Source organism: Equus asinus, chromosome 12, assembly GCF_041296235.1.
Source record: "Equus asinus isolate D_3611 breed Donkey chromosome 12, EquAss-T2T_v2, whole genome shotgun sequence".
Taxonomy (NCBI): Eukaryota; Metazoa; Chordata; class Mammalia; order Perissodactyla; family Equidae; genus Equus; species Equus asinus.
The window spans coordinates 43,289,636-43,316,145 of NC_091801.1; the positions used below are offsets into that span (position 1 = coordinate 43,289,636).

At 36.2% G+C, this 26,510-nt stretch overlaps 1 protein-coding gene across 7 annotated transcripts in view; it reads right to left on the reverse strand.

Moving 5' to 3' along the window:
* Positions 1-26,510, reverse strand: part of LOC106831450 (RAD54 homolog B) — a 116,993-nt gene that overhangs the window by 20,822 nt on the left and 69,661 nt on the right. For all 7 annotated transcript variants that reach the window (XM_014841659.3, XM_044743985.2, XM_070481349.1 and 4 more), the window contains 3 exons: positions 16,777-16,916; positions 14,598-14,888; positions 10,463-10,638 (listed from right to left, as the gene is read on the reverse strand). In XM_014841659.3, coding sequence (XP_014697145.3) covers positions 10,463-10,638; positions 14,598-14,888; positions 16,777-16,916 — 607 coding nt within the window. The remainder of the gene's footprint in view (positions 1-10,462; positions 10,639-14,597; positions 14,889-16,776; positions 16,917-26,510) is intronic.

The window sequence follows — 26,510 nt, forward strand, 5'->3', positions numbered from 1 at the left end:
CATTTGACAAGATACAGCAATCATTTATGATAAAAACTCTAAATAAAATGGGTATAAAAGAAAAATACCTCAACATAATAAAGACCATATGTGACAAACCCACAGACAATATCATTCTCAGTGGGGCAAAACTGAAAGCTATCCCTCTAAGAATAAAGTGAACAAGGATGTCCATTTTCACCGCTCTTATTTAACATAGTATTGGAAGTCCTTGCCAGAGCAATCAGGCAAGAAAAAGAAATAAAAGGGATCCAAATTGGAAAAGAAGTGACACTGTCACTATTTGCAGATAACATGATTTTACACAAAGAAAACCCTAAAGAATCCACTAAAAAACTTTTAGAAATAGTAAACAAATACAGTCAAGTTGCAGGATGCAAAATCAATATACAAAAATTAGTTGCGTTTCTATACAATAACAATGAAGTAGCAGAAAGAGAAATTAAGAATACAATCCCATTTACAATTGTAACAAAAAGAATAAAATACGTAGGAATAAACTTAACCAAAAGGTAAAAGATCTGTACACCAAAAACTATAAAACATTGTTGAAAGAAACTGAAGAAGACACAAAGAAATGGAAAGATATTCCGTGCTCTTGGACTGGAAGAATTATCATAGTTAAAACGTCCATACTTCCTAAAGCAATCTACAGATTCAATGCAATCCCTATCAAAGTTCCAACAACAATTTTTCACAGAAATAGAACAAAGAATCCTAAAATTTATATGGAACAATAAAAGACCCCAAATAGCCAAAGGAATCCTGAGGAAAAAGAACAAAGCTGGAGGTATCACACTCCCTAATTTCAAAATCAAAAGTAACCAAAACAGCATGGTCCTGGCACAAAAACAGACACACAGATCAGTGGAACAGAATCGAAAGCCCAGAAATAAACCCACAGATATATGGACAGCTAATTTTTGACAATGGAGCCAAGAGCATACAATAGAGAAAGGAGTCTCTTCAATAAATGGTGTTGGGAAAACTGGACAGCCACATGCAAAAGAATGAAAGTAGACCATTATCTTACACCATGCACAAAAATAAACTCAAAATGGATCAAAGACTTGAATGTAAGACCTGAAACCATGAAACTTCTGGAAGAAAACATAGGCACTATGCTCTTTGACATCAGCCTTAGCAGCATTTTTTTCAAATACAATGTCTGACCAGGCAAGGGAAAGGATAGAAGAAATAAACAAATGGGACTACATCAAACTAAAAAGCTTCTGCACAGCAAAGGAAACCATCCACAAAACAAAAAGACAATCTAACAATTGTGAGAAGATATTTGCAAACCATATATCAGATAAGGTGTTAATATCCAAAATATACAAAGAACTCATATGTCTCAACAACAAAAAAACCAACAACCCAATTAAAAAATGGACAAAAGATCTGAACAGAGATTTCTCCAAAGAAAATATACAGATGGCGAATAGGCACATGAAAAGATGTTCAACATCATTAACTATCAGAGAAATGCAAATCAAAACTATAATGAGATATCACCTCACTCTGGTCAGAACAGCTATATTTAACAAGACAGGAAACAATAAGTGTTGGAGAGGATGTGGAGAGAAGGGAACTCTCGTACACTGCTGGTTGGAGTGCAAACTTGTGCAGCCACTATGCAGGACAGTATGGAGATTTCTCAAAAAGTTAAAAATAGAAATACCATAGGATCCAGCTATCCCACTACTGGGTATCTATCCAAAGAACTTGAAATCAATGATCCAAAGAGATTTATGCACCCTTATGTTCATAGCAGCACAATTCACAATAGCCAGGATGTGGAAACAACCCAAGTGCCCTTCTGGGGATGAATGGATAAAGAAGATGTGGCAATATACATACAATGGAATACTACTCAACCATAAAAAAGGACAAAATTGTCCCACTTGCAATGACATGGATGGACCTGGAGGGTGTGATGTTAGGCAAAATAAGCCAGAGAGATTAAGACAAATACCACATGACTTCACTCATATATGGAAGATAACAAATATGTGGATAAAGAGAATAGACTAGTGGTTACCAGAAGGGAAGGGGGTTGGGGGGTGGGAGAAAGGGTCAAAGGGGCACATATGTATGGTGACGGATGAAAATTAGACTACTGGGGGTGAGCACGATGAAGTGTATTCAGCAATTGATAAACAATAATGTACACCCAAAATTACACAATATTATAAACCATTACAATCCCAATAAAATTACTTTAAAAAGTGAAATAAAATAAAAAATTTAAAGATTAAATAAATAAAAGAAAATGAAAATACACCATACCAACTCATTTGGGACACAGCAAAAGTGGTCCTAAGAGGTAAATTCAGAGCAATACAGGCCCATCTTAACAAACAAGAAAAGTCTCAAATAGGCAATCTTAAACTACACCTAACAGAACTAGAAAAAGAAGAAACAAAGCCCAAAGTCAACAGAAGGAAAGCAATAATAAAATTAGATCAGAAATAAACGAAATTGAAACAAAAAAAAAAAACAGTAGAAAGGATCAATGAAACTAAGAGCTGGTTCTTTAAGAAGATAAACAAAATTGGCAAATATTTAGCCAGACTCACTAAGAAAAAAAGAGAGAAGGCTCAAATAAACAAAATTAAAAATGAAAGAGAAGAAATTACAACAGATACCACAGAAATAAAAAGGATTATGAGAAAATACTATGAAAAACTATATGCCAACAAAGTGGACAATCTAGAAGAAATGGATAAATTCTTAGACTCATACAACCTCCCAAAACTGAGCCAAGAAGAAATAGAGAATCAGAACAGATTGGGAGACATTAATCAAAAATCTCCCAAAGAATAAAAGTCCAGGACCAGATGGCTTCTCTGGAGAATTGTACCAAACATTCAAAGAAGACATAGTACCTATCCTTCTCAAACTATTCCAGAAAATTGAGGAAGATGGAGCACTTCCTAACACATTCTACGAGGTCAACATTACCCTGATCCCAAAACCAGACAAGGACAACACAAAGAAGGAAAACTACAGGCCAATATCGCTGCTGAATGCAGATGCAAAAATCCTCAACAAAATATTGGCAAACCAAATACAGCAATCCATCAAAAGGATCACACACCATGATCAAGTGGGTTTTATCCCAGAGACACACGGATGGTTCAACATCCACAAATCAATCAATGTGATATACCACATTAACAAAATGAGGAATAAAAATCACATGATCATCTCAATACATGCTGAGAAAGCATTTGACAAGATTCAACATCCATTTATGATAAAAACTATCAAGAAAATGGGCATGGAAGGAAAGTACCCCAACATAATAAAGGCGATATATGATAAACCACAGCCAACATCATACTCAATGGGGAAAAACTGAAAGCCATCCTTCTCAGAACAGGAACAAGACAAGGGTGTCCACTCTCACCACTCTTATTCAACATAGTACTGGAGGTTTTGGCCAGAGCAATTAGGCAGGAAAAAGAAATAAAAGGTATCCAAATTGGAAAGGAAGAAGTAAAACTCTTGCTGCTTGCAGACAACATGATTTTATATAGAGAAAACCCTAAAGTATCCATTGGAAAACTGTTAGAAATAATCAACAACTACAGCAGAGTTGCAAGGTACAAAATCAACTTACAAAAATCAGTGGCACTTCTATACTCTGATAATGAGCTAACAGAAAGAGAACTCAAGGATACAATCCCATTTACAACCACAATAAAAAGAATAAAATATCCAAGAATAAATTTAACCAAGGAAGTGAAAGACCTATACAATGAAAACTATAAGACACTATTAAAAGAAATCGATGATGACATAAGGAAATGGAAAGATATTCCACACACATGGGTTGGAAGAATAACTATAGTTAAAATGTCCATACTTCCTAAAGCAATCTACAGATTCAATGCAATCCCAATCAAAATCCCAATGACATTCTTCACAGAAATAGAACAAAGAATCCTAAAACTCATATGGGGCAACAAAAGACCCCAAATAGCTAAAGCAATACTGAGAAAAAAGAAGAAGACTTGGAGGCATCACAATTCCTGACTTCAAAATGTACTACAAAGCTATAGTAATCAAAGCAGCATGGTTCTGGTATAAAAACAGCTGCACAGATCAATGGAACAGAAATGAAAGCCCAGAAACAAAACCACACATCAACAGACAGGTAATCTTCAACAAAGGAGCCAAGAACATACAATGGAAAAAAGAAAGTCTCCTCAATAAATCGTATTGGGAAAACTGGACAGCCACATGCAAAAGAGTGCAAGAAGATCATTATCTTTTGCCATACGCAAAAATTAACTCAAAATAGATTAAAGACTTGAAGGTAAGACATGAAACTATGAAATTTCTATAAGAAAATATAGGCAGTACACTCTTTGACATCATTCTTAGAAGGATCTTTTCAAATACTATGTCTACTCAGACAAGGGAAGAAAAAATAAACAAATGGGACTTCATCAGACTAAAGAGCTTCTGCAAGGCAAAGCAAACTATGAACAAAACAAAAAGACAACTTACCAACTTGGAGAAAATATTTGTAAATCATACATCTGACAAGGGGTTAATTTCCAACTCACACAACTGAACAAAAAAACAAACAACCTGATCAAAAAATGGACAGAGGATATGAACAGACATTTTTCCAAAGAAGATATACAGATGCCTAACAGCCACATGAAAAGATGCTCAAGATGAGTAATCATCAAGGAAAAGCAAATCAAAACTACCCTAAGATATCACCTTACACCCATGAGAATGGCTATAATCACTAAGACAAAATATAACAAACGTTGGAGAGGATGTGGAGAAAACGAAACCCTCATACACTGCTGGCAAGAATGCAAACTGGTGCAGCCACTATGGAAAACAGTAAGGAGATTTCTCAAAAAATTAAAAATAGAAATACCTTATGACCCAGCTATTCCACTACTGTGTATTTATCCAAAGAACCTGAAATCAACAAGTCAAAGAGACTCATGCATCCCTATGTTCAGTGCAGCATTATTCACAATAGCCAAGACATGGAAGCAACCCAAGTGCCCATGGACTGATGAGTAGATAAGGAAGATATGGTGTATATATATACAATGGAATATCACTCAGCCATAAAAAAGACAAAATCATCCTATTTGCAATGACATGGATGGAACTTGAGGGTACTATGTTAAGCGAGTTAAGCCACACAGAGAAATACAAACACCACATGATTTCACTCATACATGGAAGATAAACAAATACATGGACAAAGAGATCAAATTAGTGGTTACCAGAGGGGAAAGGAGTTGGGAGGTCAGCATGAGGGATAAAGAGGCACATATATATGGTGACAGACAAATAATAATGTACAACTGAAATTTCTCAATGTCATAAACTATTATGACCTAAGTAAAATAAAAAGAAAAACTAAACAGATATTTGAGAGTTGAAAACATAGATGAGACAAGAGATAGCAGTATAAGCACATGATCTGGCAATCCGGTGATTGACTCTGAGAAACACGACACAAAGGGGGAGAGATGGAACCATGGACTGCTGTCTTATAATAAGCCTTTTAACACTTAAAAAAAATAAAACTATAAACAATAAGGTAAAAACTAAAACCAATATTTATTATAGTAGCTAAAGTTTTATAATTAAGTAAAAAATAAAAAATAGATGAAGAATATTTCCTATAAATTTTATAGCTAGTGGGATAATTATTAGCACTAGTAATTTTTAAAATAAAGCAATTTTAACAGTTATAATTTTCTTAATTATCTATGCTAATGAGGTAAGGATAATCCCCCCCAAAATTTATATTTGTATTCCTGTATCAATTACCTTTTGCTATACAACAAAGTACCCCAAACAAAACTCAGTGGCTTAAAACAACAGCCATTTATTTATTTTTTTTCCAAAGATTTTATTTTATTTTTTCCTTTTTCTCCCCAAAGCCTCCCAGTACATAGTTGCATATTCTTAGCTGTGGGTCCTCCTAGTTGTGGCATGTGGGACGCTGCCTCAGCGTGGTTTGATAAGCAGTTCCATGTCCGCGCCCAGGATTCGAACCAATGAAACACTGGGCCGCCTGCAGTGGAGCACACAAACTTAACCACTCGGCCACGGGGCCAGCCCCGCCATTTATTTTATATTTAGCTCCACAGATTGGCAATTTGGGCTGGGATCAACTAGGAGGTTCCTCTGCTGCTCATGGCGGGGCTGACTCAAGCATCTGGGGTTAGCTGCCAGGTCAACTGGGGACAGGCTGGTCTAGTGAGGGGCCCCAGCTGGGAGGCCTTGTCTCTGCTCCACGTGGTCTCTCATCCTCTACCAGGCTAGCCCTGGCTTATTCACATGGTGACAGGAAGTTTCCAGGAACCATGGGTGAGGACAAGCCCCACTGCACAAGAGCTTTTCAAGCCTCTTTTTGTGCCATATTTGCCAACATCTCACAGGCCAATGCAAGTCATGTGTCTGAGCTCAGAGTCAGAGTGGGAGACCCACTCAAAGTTACACCACAAACGAACATCGATATAGGGAGGGAAAGAATTTAACACCATTTTTGCAATCTACTACAACACCTATACTAGTATTTCAATCAGTTTTCCCTTCCTTTCTCTACACTATTATGGGGATAAATAACACTATCTAAACACAGTTTGTCTGATACAACTTTACTGGACTGAAGGAAATCTGGCTTTGGAATATTTTTCTCCAAGAAGTTCTTGTAAGGCTAGATGTAGATCGATGGGATAGGTGACGGTCTTGGTAAGGAGTCTTGGACAATCCCTTTTTAGAGGTCTAGAGCTCTTCCCCGCCCCCCCATACCATTTTGAAACAAGGCTATTATTTTTGTGGTCACTAGAGTGTCCCCTAAAGCAGTTGAAATCTGTAGGTAAGCCTGCCACATATAGTAGAGTGCAAGTACCACCCAGCACAAGAGTGTCCAACCAAGGGATGCACGGGGGTTGGAATCCAGCAGGAACTTTGCTCACCAAGCCATGAAGCCTAGTACACGAATGCAACAACCAGGAGGGAAGAGGAATTTTTTTTTTTAAGTATTCTTTTTAAAAATAAAAGGGCCACCTGCTGAACAAGTCAGGAGTTCTCAGATATGCCTCCACTCAGTTCTAATTATCTTAATATGCACAAAAGCACAGTATATGCTAGAAGAGTTCTGCCTGTAGACCTAAAATGTAACTATTTGGCTCTAGTTAATGATAACACCATAGTTCAAGTGTAGACAGTAATACTATCCCTGAAGTCAAACATTGTGAGTAACTTTTAGATACATATTTTTAAAGGTTTAGGAGAATACTTGTGCATAGGCAGCTCAGCCCTAGAAAACTTGGTCTTTACACCCACATGGCCATATAAAAAAAACGCCACAACTCAACAAAAAAAAAAATAGTCCAATTTAAAAGATGGGCAAAGGACTTGAATAGACATTTCTCCAAAGAAAATATACAAACGGCCAACAAGTACATCAAAAGATGCCCAACATCACTAGTCATTAGGGAAATGCAAATCAAAACCACAAAATCACTCTCATTAGGACGGCTACAATAAAAAAAAAACAAACGAGAAAATAACAATGTTGGCAAGGATGTGCATAAATTGGAACGCTTTCGCACTGTTGGTGGGAATATAAATTGGTGCAGCCGCTATGAAAAACAGTATGCTGGCTTCTCAAAACATTAAAAAGAGAATTACCATATGATCTAACAATTCTACTTCTAGATATATACCCAAAAGAACTGAAAGCAAGGTCTCAAAGATAAATTGGTAAACCCATGTTCACAGCACCATTATTCACAATAGCCAAACGGTGGAAGCAACCCAACTGTCCACTGACAGATGAATGGGTAAACAAAATGTGATATATACATACAATGGAGTATTATTCAGCCTTAAAAAGCAAGGAAAGTCCAGCATATGCTAAGACATGAATGAACCTTGAGAACATTATGCTAAGTGAAATAAGCTAATCACAAAAAGACAAAATACTATATGATTCCACTTACATGAGGTGCCTAGGGTAGTCAGATTCATAGAGACAGAAAGTAGAAGGGTGGTTGCCAGGGGCTGGGGGGAGGCAGGAATGGGGAGTTGTTATTTAATAGGTATAGTTCAGTTTCACAAGATGAAAAGAATTCTGGAGATGGGTTGCACAACAATGTGAATGAACCTAACACTACTGAAAAATACACTTAGAAATAATTAAGGTGGTAAATTTATGTTATATGTATTTTACTGTAGTTTTTTTTAAAAGGGCCATCTCTCCAGATAATGTGAAGCAAGAGAACACCCAGTATGTGCCACTGATGGAAGTGCTGTTTCTTCTTTCATGGGCCAAGGCAGGATTCAGTTTTCTTAAGGACTCACAAGCAGTCAAAATGACTCCATCCTAACCCCTACTCCCAAATTATATTTTTCCTCACCATTCCTTTCTTACCTCCACAAGAGGGAAACTTTCCCCGAGGACACCTCCAAAGATAAATTTTCATACCTTCCCAATTCTCATTTCCTCTAAAACCCTGTTCACTCGTTATTCCTTGCCCAACAACCACCACCTATCTCTGCTCAGAGAAGAGGGGAAAAAAGGATCCAGTTTAAAAAAGTGCAAATACCACATGATTTCACTCATATGTGGAAGATAACCACGTGGACAAAGAGGACAGATTAGTGGTTACCATAGGGGGAGGGGGTTGGGGGTGGGCATAAGGGGTAAAGGGGCACATATATATGGTGACTGACTAATAATAATGTACACCTGAAATTTCACAATGTTATAAACTATCATAACCTCAATAAAACAATTTTTTTATAAAGGGTACAAATAAAAGTCTAAGTAAAACTTTACCCTTTTTAAAATCAAACCCGATTACCACCTGCATATATATATATTATACATGTTCTTTTGTACATATCAAATATTATCTAATAAAACATTTTAATCAAACTGTATTAAACATTTCACAGAAAGCTTCCTTGTTTTAGTCACTTCATTGATAGGAAAAATAAATCTAAAAATTTGCACAAGTCAAATGATATTATAAATGCTCCAAAGAGGTTAAGATTTCTTGGCAATTAAATGTAACTATTATTTTGCAATCTTTTCTATGTATTTTTGCCGTAATTCATAAACAAAGTTTGAATAACTCCTAAAAAGATAATTAAGACACAGTCCCTGCACTATAGGTACTGACATATAAAGAACCAATGACTACAACATCATGTGAGAAGAGCTCAAAGGTATCAGGATGCTAAGGGAGTACAGAAGAGGGGCATCTAACTACTCAATCTAAGGCCAAGAGCTTCCAAGAGGAGAAAGCATTTGAGCTAAGTCTATGAAGAGAAAAAGTTGGCCAGAAGAATGAAACGTGGAGGTAAACTAGCCATAGAAACCTACAACATGTAGGAGCAGAGGGTGAAAAGTAGAGCAAATTACAGGTTCTGCAGGTAGTTTGCTATGATTGGACCACATGGTAAGTGTGAGAAATTGGTGAGAGATGAGGCTGGAAGAGAAGGTATTGAGGAGTCTTGCTCAACATGCCAACAAGTTTAGAAATTTCTGCAAGACAACAAAATTGAATAATTTTTATGAAAAGGAGTGATGTTCACATTTATATTTTAGAAATATAATTTAGGGCAATGTTGATATGCAATGGAGTTGAAGTAAGAGGGGAGTAGTTTATAGGAGACCACCATAACCCACTCAGTAATTGCAAGAACCAAAACAAAAATCTTCGTACCAACAAGGAAATGGACTCTTGAGATTAAGAAATAAAATCAATAGAATTTAGTGACCGATGATGTTGGGGAAGTGAAGGAGAAAAGTGAGTCTAGAATGATGAGGGTTTTTTGCTTGCATTATGCTACTATTCATTGAGCCAAGGAATAAAAAAGGATGAGGCTTGCAATGGCAAAATGATGTAGCTGGTTTGGGACATGTGAAGGCTAAAGTCCAATAGGACATCAAGATAGATTTAGATGCCTGTTAAACAGTTAGAAAGAAAGATATGGAAACTAGAAGAGAGGGTTGGACTTAGAGATGCAGATTTGGAATCAAAACTATATGGATGATAGTTGAAACTATGGGGAGTAGAGCTAACTCAGGAAGGGCTTGAAGAGTGAGAAGGAGGCTAAAGAGAAAACCCTCAGGAGTATCAACATTTAAGGGACAGGAAAAGAAGAAAGGATTCTGAAAGAGATTAAGAAACAAGCTGAGTGTTACATATCAAAAGACATTCCTAGGGTTTTTTTTTAATATATGTATTTACTTTACATTCAGTTTTTCTTAAATAAAAACTTACAGACACCGTTGATAAGTTTACAAAATACGGGAGCTGACCATGCCCCCAAAGAAGAAAACAACTTATTTTTAATATCTTTTTTTAAAAAGGGGGAGAAGGACTAAGGACACAATCTAAGCCAAAATTCCATGAGCACTTCTAAGCAGTTTATTAAATTGACCTCTTACTTTTCAGCAGGACACAGTTCTCGGATGACCGCTAAGAGCTTTGACAGCACCTGTAGTTTGCCTGACTCTTCCTCAGTAAACATGAATGGGTTGTAATCAGCAGGGAACACATTTATCAAGCCCTCATATAGACTTCTTTCTTCATTTTTATCCCAAGTTGAGCTGCATTCTTTTTCCTATTCAAAAGGATGATTGTTAATACTGGTTTATGTTTGTTTTTTTAACTGGTAGAAAAAAATGCTAAAATTATGGGGGGAAAAGTGAAGATTAATAGCTACCTGAAAAACCCAACATAATTTTATGTAAATCTTTATAGGTCGCATTTTGGTCATTTTTGATAAAAGTAGCACGCATCCTACTGAGTTAATTACAGAGCAGTCCTAAGGCAGTTTCCTAATGCCTGCTAGCTCACCCTACAGCCCACGCGTAACTGTGGGGGAGGGGCTTTGCAAAGAAAATAGAGGGCAAACAGCGCTACCAAATCTATCCTCTCCAGAACCCTGAGATTTACCGTCACTGATACCTCTTTTTCTCTCTTCTTCTCTCCTTCCCTTCCTGCTATTACTTTTCTCTCCTGATTTGTGGGCTTCACAAGCACCTCCCAAGTGATACTCAAAAACAAGCACAACAGTTCACTCAATCTTACCAATTTCTTCTGCAAGAAGGAACAATTCTGCCAACAAGTTAACAGAAATTTATTCTTACAGCAATATTTTTTGTTTATTTTACCAATAGTTTGTAGAATGATTTTATTCCAAGGAGATTATCACCACTTGTGAAATTCCCCTCCGAAACTGCCTAGCTAACATGTGAACACATAACTAGAGATTACATTTATTAATGACTACATCATTTTTTAGGTTAAATTTCTGGAACTGGCAGGTCTCCTCGCTCTCTCCCACATTTACAAGATTTATTACTTTTTTTGAAACTTTGTTCAACCTACTTCCCTTGCCTGGAATGCTTCCTCATTTTTTTGCTCAATTATCCCAATCCTATAAATACTTGAGGACCCAATGCAAGTTCTACCTGATTATTCATAGCTCCTTTTTTGTTGGCATTGAGTCTTAACTTTTATGGTTAACATGTAAGCTTTGATTTTATTTAATTGAGCCATTAATTATATACTTTTTATACTTCCTTAATGTTTGCATGTGTGTTGTATTCCTTCTTTAATTATACTAGAAACATCTTAAGGGCAGTGAATCATGCAGTGAAAAATGCTGGACACAAAGTACTAATTTTAATTTGGCTTATTCCCAAAATATTGCAATATTTGGGTAAAATCACTTTATTAAAAATACTTAGAATCCTAAGATATTTATATCACTGGGATATACAAGGGGAAAGAGATGGTTGTTGGCTGCTTCAGGTTAGGTTTCCTAAAATGCCTACACCTTGGCGAGGTCATCACAGGACCATAGACTAGTCCACAGCTTTTCATGTTCGGAAACTTGAATATGCCTAAGCTCTAGGGAAATGAATCATACTAACCAAATTAAGAGACTGAATAAATCAGAATATAAATCAGCCCATAAATGAGACCGGCCTATTTAAACCAATTGGTCTACACATTCTGTCCTATGAAAGAAGGTCCATAGGGGAAGCCAAATCATTAGTAGAAAGTTGTTTGGTGAATATTAAATTAAAATACAAGGGAGATGAGTGATCTTAATGCATGTGTTCTTAGCTAGGAACACGTAATCAAAATCACTTGCAAAAGTTTTCCAAAATCCTCATGCCTGAGTTCTAATCTCATAGATTTTGAATCAGTCCATATGTGTTGAGGCCTGGACAAATGTAGTTGTAAAAGCTTCCCAGAAGATTTTAACGTGTACTCCTAACTAAGACTCAAAGAAGGGGCTAGCCCGGTGGCACGGTGGTTAAGTTCATACATTCCACTTCCGTGGCCGGGGGTTTGCCAGTTTGGGTCCCAGGTGCAGACCTACACACCGCTTATCAAGTCATGCTGTGGTAGGCATCCCACATATAAGGTGGAGGAAGATGGGCACAGATGTTAGCTTAGGGTCAGTCTTCCTCAGCAAAAAGAGAAGGATTGGCGGCAGATGTTAGCTCAGGGCTAATCTTCCTCAAAATAAAAAAAGAATCAAATAATAAATAACATCTTTATGCTGAGACAACCTGATGCACCACCTCCATAGCAGAGATTTTATACTTCTCATATCAGTTAGTCAGGGCAGTCTCTTCTCTAACTCTATGCAGCCCAGTACCCTTTGGTTATGAGTTGGGATATTTTTATTGGTTACATTCCCTTCATATTTCCTGAAGAAAAGTCCATCACCTTGATTGAACTTGGGGAACAATCTAGTTTCAATAGAACACATTTATAAACCATTGTTTGAAGTTTACTTCCACATTTAGAAGGCTACTTTCAGCCATTCTATACTGCTCCTTATATGTTATGATGTTAGAGGAAAGGCTTTACTGAATAAGTCTCAGATTGCAAACTATGCACCCTATTTGAAGTTTGTAATATCCTATATCTATTACTAGTTAACTGGTGCGTTCTGGGCCATCATAAGTTCTTCCTTTTATGGAAGAACTTTTGGCTTCTATTTTTTGCTGGGCATCATGCCCCACGGCTTTAATTTTTATCACTGTATATAGAATCTGTTTCTTAAAAAGTTGCTTAATAAATTGTAATAATCCTGTCTACTGCAGTTACAGAAAGCTGACTTCTCCTATGATAAATGATGTTAAATATAATCCATTGTAGGATAAACGTGGATAATTTTGGTAGAACACTCCATCTCAAAGTATATAATTAATGATCTCAAGCATAATGTTGCACCCACAGGTTTCCTTTTGTTTTGTTTGCAAATTATGATTCTACTGTTTAAAGAAAAAAAATAAAAGAATAAAAATTGTTAAGGGTGAGTTGGGGATAACTCACCCTTATTAATAGTTACCTTAATAGTTACTGTGCAACTTTCATAGCCAGGCATTCTGCTAGGTTCTTTCTATACTATTTCATCAAATTGCCACAATAGCATTATCAGGAAGTTACTATTGTCTCTGCTTTTCAGTTAAGAAAACTAAGGCTCACAGATGTAACTTGACCATGGTTAAACTTGCCTTTAGTTAAAGAACTAGAAAGTAGTAGAGCAGGGACAGACATCCAGTTTCAACTCCAAAACAGCAAACTCTCACTATACTCCAAACTGCCTTGTATACATTAAATATCCAAATGGTCAGCTCAACTACATAGCCATTAAAAATTATACTTGTAGAAGGTATCTAATTTGGGAAAATGTTCACAACTTATTCAGTGAAAAAAACAGTAGAATTTAAAATAATAAGGATAGCATCATTAAAATTAAGTTTCTCGAGAAAAGGATTAAATCTGCATATCTCTGAGCCCCTGTTTGCTCACCAAAAATGGGGACAGTAATAATTCCACACAATTTTGTGAAGAATAAATAAAATAATACTAGAAAAGTACTTAGTTTTTGGCACATGCTCAGTGCTCAGTGTTAGCTAAGATTATTATTATTAATACCAAAATGTGGGTTTCCCTGGCTGGAGAGCTTTATTTATTTATAATAAATTCCTAAAAATGGTATTGCCAGGCCACAAGATACACCAAATTTTAAGGCTTTTGATACACATTGCCAAACTATCTTCCAGTCATACCAATTGTCATTTTAACCAGTAGATTATTTTTATGTTCTTCTTTGTGATTTTCTGAGTTTTATAAGTTTCATACAACAATCATATTTTTTTTATAATAAGGAAAAAATAAATTATTTTTTAATGGTAAATTTTGTATCTGTTAGCACCAAACAAACAAAACTGACTGGTTATATTAGTATAAAATAGGAAGGGAGACCACAATAAAGTATTAGACAGGGTACTGAAGGGCACAGGGCATAAACTCTAGAAGGCAGAGCCTCAAACACACTTCCTCCCTAGTTCAGCTCTGAGAATGCGGACATGCTCTGAAGAACAAGGAGAAGTATGAACAAGCTCTATACCACAGCCATACTCAGAGGCTGCACAGCTTTTGGAAAACCCACAAATGCAACCCCATGGATTAGTCCAATCTGTCCTCTTACATTCATATGACATAGAACCCTCAGCTCACATCCCTGACACAGTCTCACACACTACTTACCTTTATAGAGTTGAACAAAAGGCAGGGGTGATTGCACAGTTTTTTAAGAGCTCCAATACATATTAGATGAGGACTATTTTCCAACAGCCCTTGAAGACAGAACCTGACAGCCCGAGAATTCAACAGCTTTCGATAAAGTTCAATCTGTAGTGCTGCTGGTTGGCAAAAGACTACATTCTCTATTTTAGGTGGAAGATATTTATTTATGACTTCTTGGGTTCTTCTAAGGATAAAGAGTCCAGTGAGGCAAGTAAGTTCAGCTGCTCTTCTCTCTCCTAATTCCTTTTCTTCCTATGGAAAAATAGCAGATTTAAAATAATGTGTTATAGACCAAAATACTTGCAGTTAAAATGAACATTAAACATTTTATAATGAAACACCATTTACTAATTACTTCCCTTCAGATTATTTTTTTTAACAGAAGAAATGAAATACAAGTTTGGGATAGAAAAACCAACCATCATCTCTTTAAATGTGCAGCATTATCATTTTATTAAGTGAAGCCACAGTCTCCTAATCCTTGCCACTATTGCCACCATTGAGAGGCATCAGAAATCAATAATCTACAAACTAAATTATTCTGGAAGTAAGATTTTATGTGAATACTGTAATGGTAAAGAGTCTTAAAATCAATAGCAAAGAACTAATAAATTAGCAAATTCTTGGAAGAAAATATTTTGACAAGTTACTGATCCTAAAACTTAACTACAAGAAATTACTGGCCCAAGGCACTGCTGATTCTCTCAAAATCATTACACATTGTTCATTAAGTAATAGCACATTTTTTAAGTCAAAATACAGTATGAATGAAATATATGTTTAAATTCTCTATACAGAATCTTTTGAGTATATAGAACTTTACAGTGAAGCTTAAAATAAATCCCATATGCACACATTTATTTCTATATAAATCAAAGAAAATGTCCATTATATTTTAAAACTATTTTCAATTTTGTTACAAGAGAAATAGGTTCACTGAAAAAAATTCAGAAAATATAGTTTGGCAAAAATAAGAAAATTAAAACCAACTTTAATCAACCAGAAACAATCAGTGCTGTCAGACTTTTATGTATATCTTCCAAGTCTTTTTTTTTTTGCATAAATATGCAAATATATTTGATATTTTATTTTTATTTGTAAGAAAAACAGGATCTCAAACCATAAAGCTTCATAGGAACAAGAAACCAGCCAGTGTGGCTTATCACTGTACTCCTCAGGATCTAGCACTTTGCATTTGGCCCACTTTTTAACACATAAGTATTGGGTAAATACATGAATGTGATTTTATTTTAAAATAATGTATCATGAACATTTTCTATGCTATTAAATATATGCATAAACCATTATTTTGTATAGTTCCTGGTTCATGGGAAATGCTCAATTAAAATTGTTTGGCTGATTACCATACCCTAATAATTCTGAGATACACACTTTTTTACACTTTAACTTCTCTGAAATAAGATACTTTACAATCAGTGACTTCTTACAATTATAACTGATAGCATGTTTTCCTTAGTGGTACATAAAATAATGGTGCATCCTAAAATTGGCAGTATCTTAGATTCAGTGCAGATTCTAATTTAACCATTTTCTACCTTTAGATATGTTTGCTTGTTTCCAATTCGTTTGTTTACTTCCTTTAGTTTGTTTCTAACTTTATACCTTTATAGCTAAATTTTTAGCCACATCTATGATTATTTCTTTATAATAAATTCCTAAAAGTGGTATTGCCAGGCTACAGGATACACACAATTTTAAGGCTTTTGATGCACATTGCCAAACTATCCTCCAGTCATACCAATTTACGTTCCAACCAGTAGAGGACAGTACTCTCATCTACACTTCCTATTACTATGTAAATCCAACCGGCTAAAACATCAGTAGAAAAGTACCAAAGTTACTTCATGGTTATTTTGGTTTACTTTTTCCAATAACAGTAAAGATGAACATTTTTATATGTTTACTATCATTTATAATTCTCTGTGTAGAGCCTATTTATGAATTTTTAAAAAGTTATGAAATCATTTTCTAAAATAAAGAACGCAAGAGTAGAAAGATTGTAGAAAAAGAATTCACTATATTAACTTAACTTTTCCTAAATTAAAATAATATCCAAGACATAGATGATTTTCCCAGACATACTGTTCTTTTTTAACCTACTTATTAAAGCAAATCATACCTCAGAAGCAGAAGGTTGTCTCGATAGAATGATGGGTTCTTCATATATTTTTCTATAAGATGACAAAGGGCCTAATATCCCCGGATTTACAAAATCAATTAATGCAAAAAATTCTTGGAGATCATTCTGAACTGGAGTACCTAAAGAGATAAAAGTGATGAGAAAGTCAAGTTTGTGTTTTATAATATCAGGTCTCTCTGTAATGCATGTAGTAAAGTGTACAAGCAAAGTCCCTAAAACTGAGAAAGAACAGCCAAATCAGGTTAAAAAAATTAATAATCACGTAAATTTTTAACTCTGGTTTTAACTGTGCACTAAGTGCCTATTTAGTACAGCATAGTGGCTCAGTACAGGCTCTAGAGTCTGACTCCTTGGCTTCAAATGCCACCCGCATCACTTCCTCTCTGAGCAACCCTGAGCAAGCTACTTAACCCAGTTTTATTACCCATAAAATAGGAAGATAATAGTAGCTCCTAGGCTTGTGAGAATCAAATGAGTTAATCCATATCCTAAGAATAGTGCCTAGAGCACAATAAATGTTCCGTAACTGTTAGTGATTCTTAACATTATTATAACTGTGTGGACTTTGAACAAGGTCTTTAAGTTAAATTCAGGATGTTTTCACTTATAAAAGTAGGAAGATAAGTTCCCAGTGGTATTACAGTGAAAAGTAGAGACAATGTATGTGAAGTGCCCAGCACAGTGCCTGACATTTAGTAGACACTCAGTGAATGGCACCTATTATTATTACCTTTCAAAGTTATCAGATCAAATGGGGATCTTCACTAATCCTAAAGGTTGACACAGACTGTAATGGATTAATATATCCTGCATATACTACATACTCAATAACTTCTAGCTAATTAATTTTCAAAGACACACTAGCATGTTTCAATAATTATAATAATATCAAATGAATATATACATCAACATAGTAGAACAGTACAATTTCAGATAAGTTTCAAATAACAGACTAGAAAAAGCTGTCTAAAGACATAAATAATGTAAGAAGTAAATAAAAATGCACTTATTTCATTAACACAGACAGCATGAATTTTACAATGTCAGGGAATTTAATGATCACTTCTCTCAAAATTAAATAGGTCAATCCCAGGTTGGACCAATGCTTACTAATTTTTTAACACATCTAGTCAGTTCTAAATTTTTGGACACATCATAAAGAGTTGTTGCTGCTAGTGCTGTCTAATGGATTCCAATTCCTAGCAACCCTGTGTATAGCAGAGTGGAATCCTGCCCAGTCTTTTTGCATCATCCTCTCACATTCTGGAACTATATCAGACAATGCTCCACTGCTATTCATAGGGTTTTCACGGACAATTTTTTTGGAAGTGGGTGGCCAGGTCCAGAGTGAGAGAAAACATATTTATATTGGCATGTATTTTGTTAAGCCTTTAAAAGAATATCCACGACAATGACTAATTAAGGTGGTGGAATGGAGAAAGAAAGAAGGAAAGAGGGGAAAGAAAGGTACAAGGATTATTGTGGTTGGCTTCCAGACATTCATGTAACCCCAAATGACTAGTCCCAGCTAATCATGGTAGTCCTATCCCCTCTGCCAATGACTGATGTAGGAAATAGTTTGTGTCTTAGACTTGATTCCCAGAAGCAGAGCCTGAGATAAGGATTAGGCTGCCCATGATTTATAGAGGGAGTACTCTCAGGAGAAAGGAGATAATGGAATCAGAAAATGCAAAGGAAGAAACTAACAAAGATGGCCTCAGCTATAATTTAGCTTGAGCTAAATTACAAGGAGCCTTAGAGCGTAAATAGCACCATAAAGTTGGTCCTAAAATTACCCTGAGGCAAGGGGGTTGGCATTTTTTTTACTTAGCCTTATATATGAGTCAATCATTGACCAAGCTGCAGGGGAGAGAAGAAGCTCTCACTCAACCAAGGATAATCCTCCAGAAAAGGCAAGAGTTATGAGTTGTTTACTCAATAGTCCCAGCAGCTAAGGGATAGGTGCAACAGCCCAGGAAAAGGGAGCTAGGAAGGGCACCAAGAGTTCCCACCAACAGCATGTGACCCATTCTGTGCAGTGAGACATAAGAGGAAGTCAGGGAGGGGTTTCTGGGAAAGTTTCCTCACTCTTAAAGATGGAGAAACAGAAAGAGCTAGTCCATTCTCCTGTGAATATCACCACATCTAGATGTGATGTCTGGAACTGCTGTGGTCACCTGCTACCAGCCTGAGAATGAAGTCAACACCAAACATGGCACAGCAGAGGACAAACAGAACCAGAAACCATGATGACATTGTTGAGCTGCTGTATCACCACCCATGGAGCCTGCCCTAGCTCTAGACAATGTGGCAGAATAAGCACATTCGATTCAGATATCTCTTACTTGAACCTGAAATCACCTGAACTGATACACAAAGGAAAGAAGCAAAAACAAAACTGGAAAAAGAAGACAGACAGAACACAAGAAGGAGATAAGAAAAGGGATTTAGGGTAGAAAATAAGAAGGAAAAAGAGTAAAGAAGGAAAAGAAAAAGACAAGAAGGGGCATGTGGCTGGAAGAGAGAGCCAATACACCAGCACAGTATCATTATGAGAAGTTGTCATAAATGTTGTCTGGAGCTAGTTTAGTGCCCAGTTCACTGCTTCTAGAACTCTTTTCTAATTCTAGACTAGGTAGAACCTGTAGAAAAAGCTAAATAATTTAATGTTAATAAAAGTTGGGCAGCAATGTCCTGTGACAAGAAAAAAGGAAACACTAAAGATTTTCAAGCCAAGTTGCTGTGTTTATTAAAACTATTTTCAGGGCTATGGAGGAGAAATTTCTAGGGAAATTGAAAGAACTCTTTCTCTTTCTCTACCTTGATCCCAGGAAAAAAAGCTTTTTCTTTGCTTTACTGTTTACTCTTTTATAAATCTACCACACAACCCAAGTACTGGAATTCCACCAATAACCTACACCTATGTGCTCCTCTATTACCTCCATGAAAAGTTCTAAGAGCTCTTTATACATATTCATACATATATTTTTCCTTTAGATGCTATAATTCCACTTCCAGGAACCTATTTAGAAAAAGATTATGCTTGTAGATATTCGTCATCACATTAGTTTTCAAGGTTATACAGTATCATAGGGAAATGTTTATTTAATATACACTTAATGTGTATTTTGATGTGCATACATGTGTATATGAATAAAGATGTATTTTGTATGTATATATAAAGAATAAAGAAATATGCAAGTATGTTCTGTGTGTGTATGAATAATAAAACATGTCGAAATGCTAACAATTAAGAAAGTGAGATTAGGGCTGGCCCAGTGGCATAGTGGCTGGGTCCACATACTCTGCTTCAGTGGCCCAGGGTTCACGAGTTTGGATCCCGGGTGCAGACCTAGCACCGCTTGTCAAGCAACGCTATGGCGGCATCCCACATAAAGTGGAGGAAGATTGGCACTGATATTAGCTCAGCGACAATATTCCCCAAGCAAAAAGAAGAAGATTGACAACATATGTTAACTCAGGGCCAATCTTACTCAAACACACACAAAAAAAGTGAGATTGGAGGATGATTTCTGTTCTTTGGTTTCTAGGCATGCTATAATATAGCAATGCGTGTGTGTGTGTGTGTGTGCAAGGTGTATTTTTAACCTTCAATCTTTAATAAGAATCTTGTTTCAAATCTCAGAGATCTCTTTTTTATAACAAAAGGACATCTAACATCTTACATGAATCATTTGCCTCTTGTTATGTACTGAATTGTGTCTCCCCAAAATTCCTATGTTGTGGTTTAACCACTAAACAAACAATTAGAACAGAGACACAAATTACAAATAAGAAGGAAACCAACATAGAAAACCACCTAACTGAATTGGTAGTCCGAAACTCATAAGATGAGAAACAAGGGAAATGCAGGAGAACCAGAAAACGGCAATAAAATGGCAGCATTAGACCCCCATATTTCAATAATCACTCTAAATGTAAATGGACAGAATTCTCCAATCAAAAGACACAGTGGCAGGATGGATTAAAGAACAAGACCCAACAATATTCTGCCTCCAGGAAACACAGCTCAGCACCAAAGACAAACACAGACTCAGAGTAAAGGGATGGAAGATGATACTCCAAGCTAATAGTTAACATAAGAAAGCAGGTGTTGCCATACTTATATCAGACAAAGTAGACTTCAAGGCAAAACAGATAAAGAGAGACAAAGAGGAGCAGTTTATAATGATAAAAGGGACACTCTACCAAGAAGACATAATACTTATAAATATACATGCACCCAACACAGGAGCACCAAAGTAGGTAAAACAACTAACTAACAAAACTAAAAGGAGATATCAACAGCAGCAGGATAACAGTAGGGGACCTCAACACCCCACTTACATCAATGGATAGATCATCCAGACAGAAAGTCAACAAAGAAATTGTAGAATTAAATGAAAAACTAGACCAGATGGACTTAATAGATACATATAGAACACTCCATCCAAAAACAGCAGGTTACACACTGTTCTCAAGTGTACATGAACATTCTCAAGGATAGACCATATGTTGGGAAACAAAGCAAGCCTCAACAAATTCAAGAGGATTGAAATAATATCAAGCATCTTTTCCAACCATAATGCTATGAAACTAGAAATCAATTACAAGAATAAAGCTGGGAAGGGGCAAAGATTTGGAGATCAAACAACATGCTACTGGATGACCAATGGATCATTGAAGAAATTAAAGGAGAAATCAAATATCATCTGGAGACAAATGAAAATGAAAACATGCCATACCAACTCATTTGGCATGCAGCAAAAGCAGTCCTAAGAGGGAAATTCACCACAATACAGGCTCACCTCAATAAACAAGAAAAATCTCAAATCAGCAATCTCAAACTACACCTAACAGAATTAGAAAAAGAAGAACAAACAAAGCCCAAAGTCAGTAGAAGGAGGGAAGGGAAATAATAAAAGAGCAGAAATAAATGAAATTGAAACAAAAAAGACAGTAGAAAGGATCAATGAAACAAAGAGTTGGTTCTTTGAGAAAATAAACAAAATTGACAAACCCTTAGACAGGCTCACTAAGAAAAAAAGAGAGAAGACTCAAATAAATAAAATTAGAAATGAAAGAGGAGAAATCACAACAGATACCATAGAAATACAAAAGATTACAAAAGAATACTATGAAAAACTATCTGCCAACAAATTGGACAACCTAGAAGAAATGGATAAATTCTTAGACTCTTACAACCTCCCAAAATTGAATGAAGAAGAAATAGAGAATCTGAATAGACCAATCACAAGTAAAGAGATTGAAACAGTTATTAAAAACTTCCCCAAAAATAAAAGTTCAGGAGCAGATGGCTTCTCTGGAGAATTCTACCAAACATTCAAAGAAGACGTAGTACCTATCCTTCTCAAACTATTCCAGAAAATTGAGGAAGATGGAGCACTTCCTAACACATTCTATGAGGCCAACATCACCCTGATCCCAAAACCAGACAAGGACAACACAAAGAAGGAAAACTAAAGGCCAATATCGCTGATGAACATAGATGCAAAATCCTGAACAAAATTCTGGCAAACTGAATACAGCAATACATTAAAATGATCATACACCATGATCAAGTGGGATTTATACCAGGGACATAGGGATGGTTCAACATCCGTAAGTCAATCAACGTGATACACCACATTAACAAAATGAGGAACAAAAACCACATGATCATCTCAATATATGCTGAGAAAGCATTCAACAATTTCCAACATTCATTTATGATAAAAACTCTCAACACAATGGGCATAGAAGGAAAGCACCTCAACATAATAAAGGCCATATATGACAAACCCACAGCCAACATCATACTCACTGGGGAAAAACTGAAAGCCATCCCTCTGAGAACAGGAATAAGGCAAGGGTGCCCACTCTCACCACTCTTATTCAACATAGTACTGGAGGTTTGGGCCAGAGCAATTAGGCAAGAAAAAGAAATAAAAGGAGTCCAAAGAGGCAATGAAGAAGTGAAATTCTCACTGTTTGCAAATGACATGATCTTATATATATAGAAAACCCTAAGAAATCTATCAGAAAGCTACTAGAAGTAATCAACAATTACAGCAAAGTTGCAGGATACAAAATCAACTTACATAAATCAGTAGCATTTCTTTTTTTTTTTTTAAAGATTTTCTTTTTTGTTTTTCTCCCCAAAGCCCCCCAGTACATAGTTGTATATTTTCAGTTGTGGAGCCTTCTAGTTGTGGCATGTGGGATGCCGTCTCAGCATGGCCTGATGAATGATGCCATGTCCACACCCAGGATCTGAACCTGCGAAACCCTGGGCTGCTGAAGCAGACCACACGAACTTAACCACTCAGCCACATGGCCGGCCCCAGTCAGTAGCATTTCTATACTCTAATAAAAATCTAACAGAAAGAGAACTCAAGAACAGAATCCCATTCACAATCGCATTAAAAAGAATAAAATATCTTGGAATAAATTTAACCAAGGAAGTGAAAGATGTATACAATGAAAACTATAAGACTTTTCTGAAAGAAATTGATGATGACATAAAGAGATGGAAAGACATTCCATGCACATGGATTAGAAGAATAAACATAGTTAAAATGTCCATATTACCTAAAGCAATCTACAGATTCATTGCAATTTCAATCAGAATCCCAATGACATTCTTCACAGAAATAGAACAAAGAATCCTAAAATTCATATGGGGCAACCAAAGACCCCAAATTGCTAAAGCAATCCTGAGAAAACAGAACAAAGCTGGAGGCATCACAATCCCTGACTTCAAATATACTACAAAGTTATAGTAATCAAAAGAGCATGGTACTGGTACAAAAACAGGCACACAGATCAATGGAATAGAATTGAAAGCCCAGAAATAAAACCTCACATCTATGGACAGCTAATCTTTGACAAGGGAGCTGAGAACATACAATAGAGAAAAGAAAGTCTCTTCAACAAATGGTCTTGGGAAAACTAGACAGCCACATGTAAAAGAATGAAAATAGATCATTCTTTTACACCTTTCACAAAAATAAACTCAAAATGGATCAAAGACTTAAAGGTAACACTTAAAACCATAAGACTTCTAGAAGAAAATATATGCAGTACACTCTTTGACATCGGTCTTAAAAGGATCTTTTCGGACACCATGTCTTCTAGGGAAACAATAGAAAGAATAAACAAATGGGACGTCATCAGACTAAAGAGCTTCTACAAGGCAAACGAAAACAGGATTGAAACAAAAACACAACTCACCAATTGGGAAAAAATATTTGCAAATCATATATCCAACAAAGGGTTAATTTCCATAATATATAAAGAACTCACACAACTTAACAACAAAAAATAAACCCGATCAAACAATGGGCAGGGGATACAAACAGACATTTCTCCAAAGAAGATATATGGATGGCCAATAGGCACGCAAAAAGATGCTCATCATCACTGATCATCAGGGAAATGCAAATCAAAACTACACTAAGATATCATCTTACACCTGTTAGAATAGTTAAAATAACCCAGACAAAAAGTAACAAATGTTGGAGAGGTTGTGGAGAAAAAGGAACCCTCATACACTGCTGGTGGGAATGCAAACTAGTGCAGCCACTATGGAGATTTCTCAAAAAATTAAAAATAGAAATACCATATGACCCAGCCATCCCACTACTGGGTATCTTTCCAAAGAACCTGAAATCAGCAATTCAAAGAGACCCATGCACCTCTATGTTCATTGCAGCATTATTCACAATAGCCAAGACATGGAAGCAACCTAAGTGCCCATCAACTGATGACTGGATAAAGAAGATATGGTATATATAGACAATGGAATATTACTCAGCCATAAAAAAGGATAAAATTGTCCCATTCACAACATGGACGGACCCTGAGGGTTATGTTAAGCGAAATAAGCCAGATAGAGAAAGACAATCTCTGTATGACTCGACTCACATTTGGAAGATAAACAAACATGTAGACAAAGAGAAGAGATTAGTGGTTACTAGGAGAAAGGGGTGTGGGGGGTGGGCACAAAGGGTGAAGTGGTGCACCTATAATATGACTGACAAATAATAATGTACAACTGAAATTTCACAAGGTTGTAAACTATCATAACCTCAATTTTTAAAAAAATTCCTATGTTGAAGCCCTAACTCTCAGTGTGACTGTATTTGGAGGGAGAGCTTTAAGGAGGTAATTAACATTAAAGGAGGTCACAAGGGTGGGACCCAAATCCAATATGACTGGTGTCCTTTCGAGAAAGAGAAAGATACCAGGGATGCACACGTACAGAGGACAGGCCATGAGAGGGCACAGCCCGAGGAAGGCCACCTACAAGCCAAGGAGAGGGGGGTCAGGAAAAATCAAATCTGCTGACACCTTGATATTGGATTTCCAGCCTCCAGAGCTGTAAGAAAATAAATTTCTGTTGTTTAAGAAATTTATCACCCAGTCTGCAGCATTTTGTTATGGCAGCTCTAGAAGCCTAATACAACTCTACTAGTCAGACTGAATCCTAACCATTTTCCAGTAAATAGTAATTAAATGTTCTCCACAGCACTGGGCTAGATAATACCAAGAAACCAAATCACAACTACTTTCATTCGATTCTCAGGTAGTTTCTGAGCACCTATTAGGTCCATAGCACTGTCCATACTCATGTAGAAACAGCGAAACAAATCACTGTGGGAGTAAAATATCCTTCCATTATAATAAGAAGGATTCATTCAGGCAATTCTAAGGAGATAAAAACCAACTACAAGTATTTCTAATTCTAAGAGGTTAGCTAGTGTTAGTTCGTACCTAAATTCATGCTCAGAGGGCAGCTGTGACAAGGACAGGAAAGCAGAAACAAGCTAAAGAAGGCAAAGTAAGACAGAAGGGGGCAATGCCAATTCTAATGAAACTATCTCAATAGTCACCATCAGAACATTTCTTTTGAATAAAGTCCCAGAATCATTTTCTACTACAAATATTAAATTTAGAATGCTAGTTGAATTAGTATTTGTTTATAATTGAGAATATTAGTAAAATTATCCATTTTTGCTACAGAAAATTATCTGATTTTTGAATAAGAGAGCATATGCTCTATTTTCATTCTACCTTCAGTACTTTTCAGTAACATTTCTCAGTCTTCATTTCTTTTTCTTCCCTTTCTAATGCCAATCTTTTGTTGTTGAGGTTTTCTTTTGTGGGGGGAGGATTTGAGGAAGATTGGCCCTGAGCTAACATCTGTGCCAATCTTCCTCTACTTTGTATGTGGGACACTGCCACAGAGCGGCCTGACGAGTGGTGTGTACGTCCACACCCGGGATGCAAACCCGTAAACCCCGGGCCACCTAAGCGGAACATGCAAACTTGACCATTACATCAACAGGTCGAATAGCAATCTTTTTAACGCCACAGCTGTTACCACTCTTTCGATAAGCAGTATTGACCCCACACTGAGCAATAAAGAGAAACAGCCTCTGCTTTTCTCTTCCAACACGGTGAAAATAAATTCAGCTAAATCTTTTTTTTCCATTGCTTTTCTGGCCCCAAGACCTCAAAATCAATGGCTAGTAAGGAAGTTTGAACCACAGCTTTGGGAATCAAGGAATCCACTTAGTTTCTCAAACAGCCAAAGACATAAAAATCACCTAGATTAAATTTTCCATTTCCCAACTCATTTTTTTCTTTAAAAGTAACCTTTTATAAATATTCAAAGCCATTGTTTCTATTCTCTGGTTTCTATATCACTA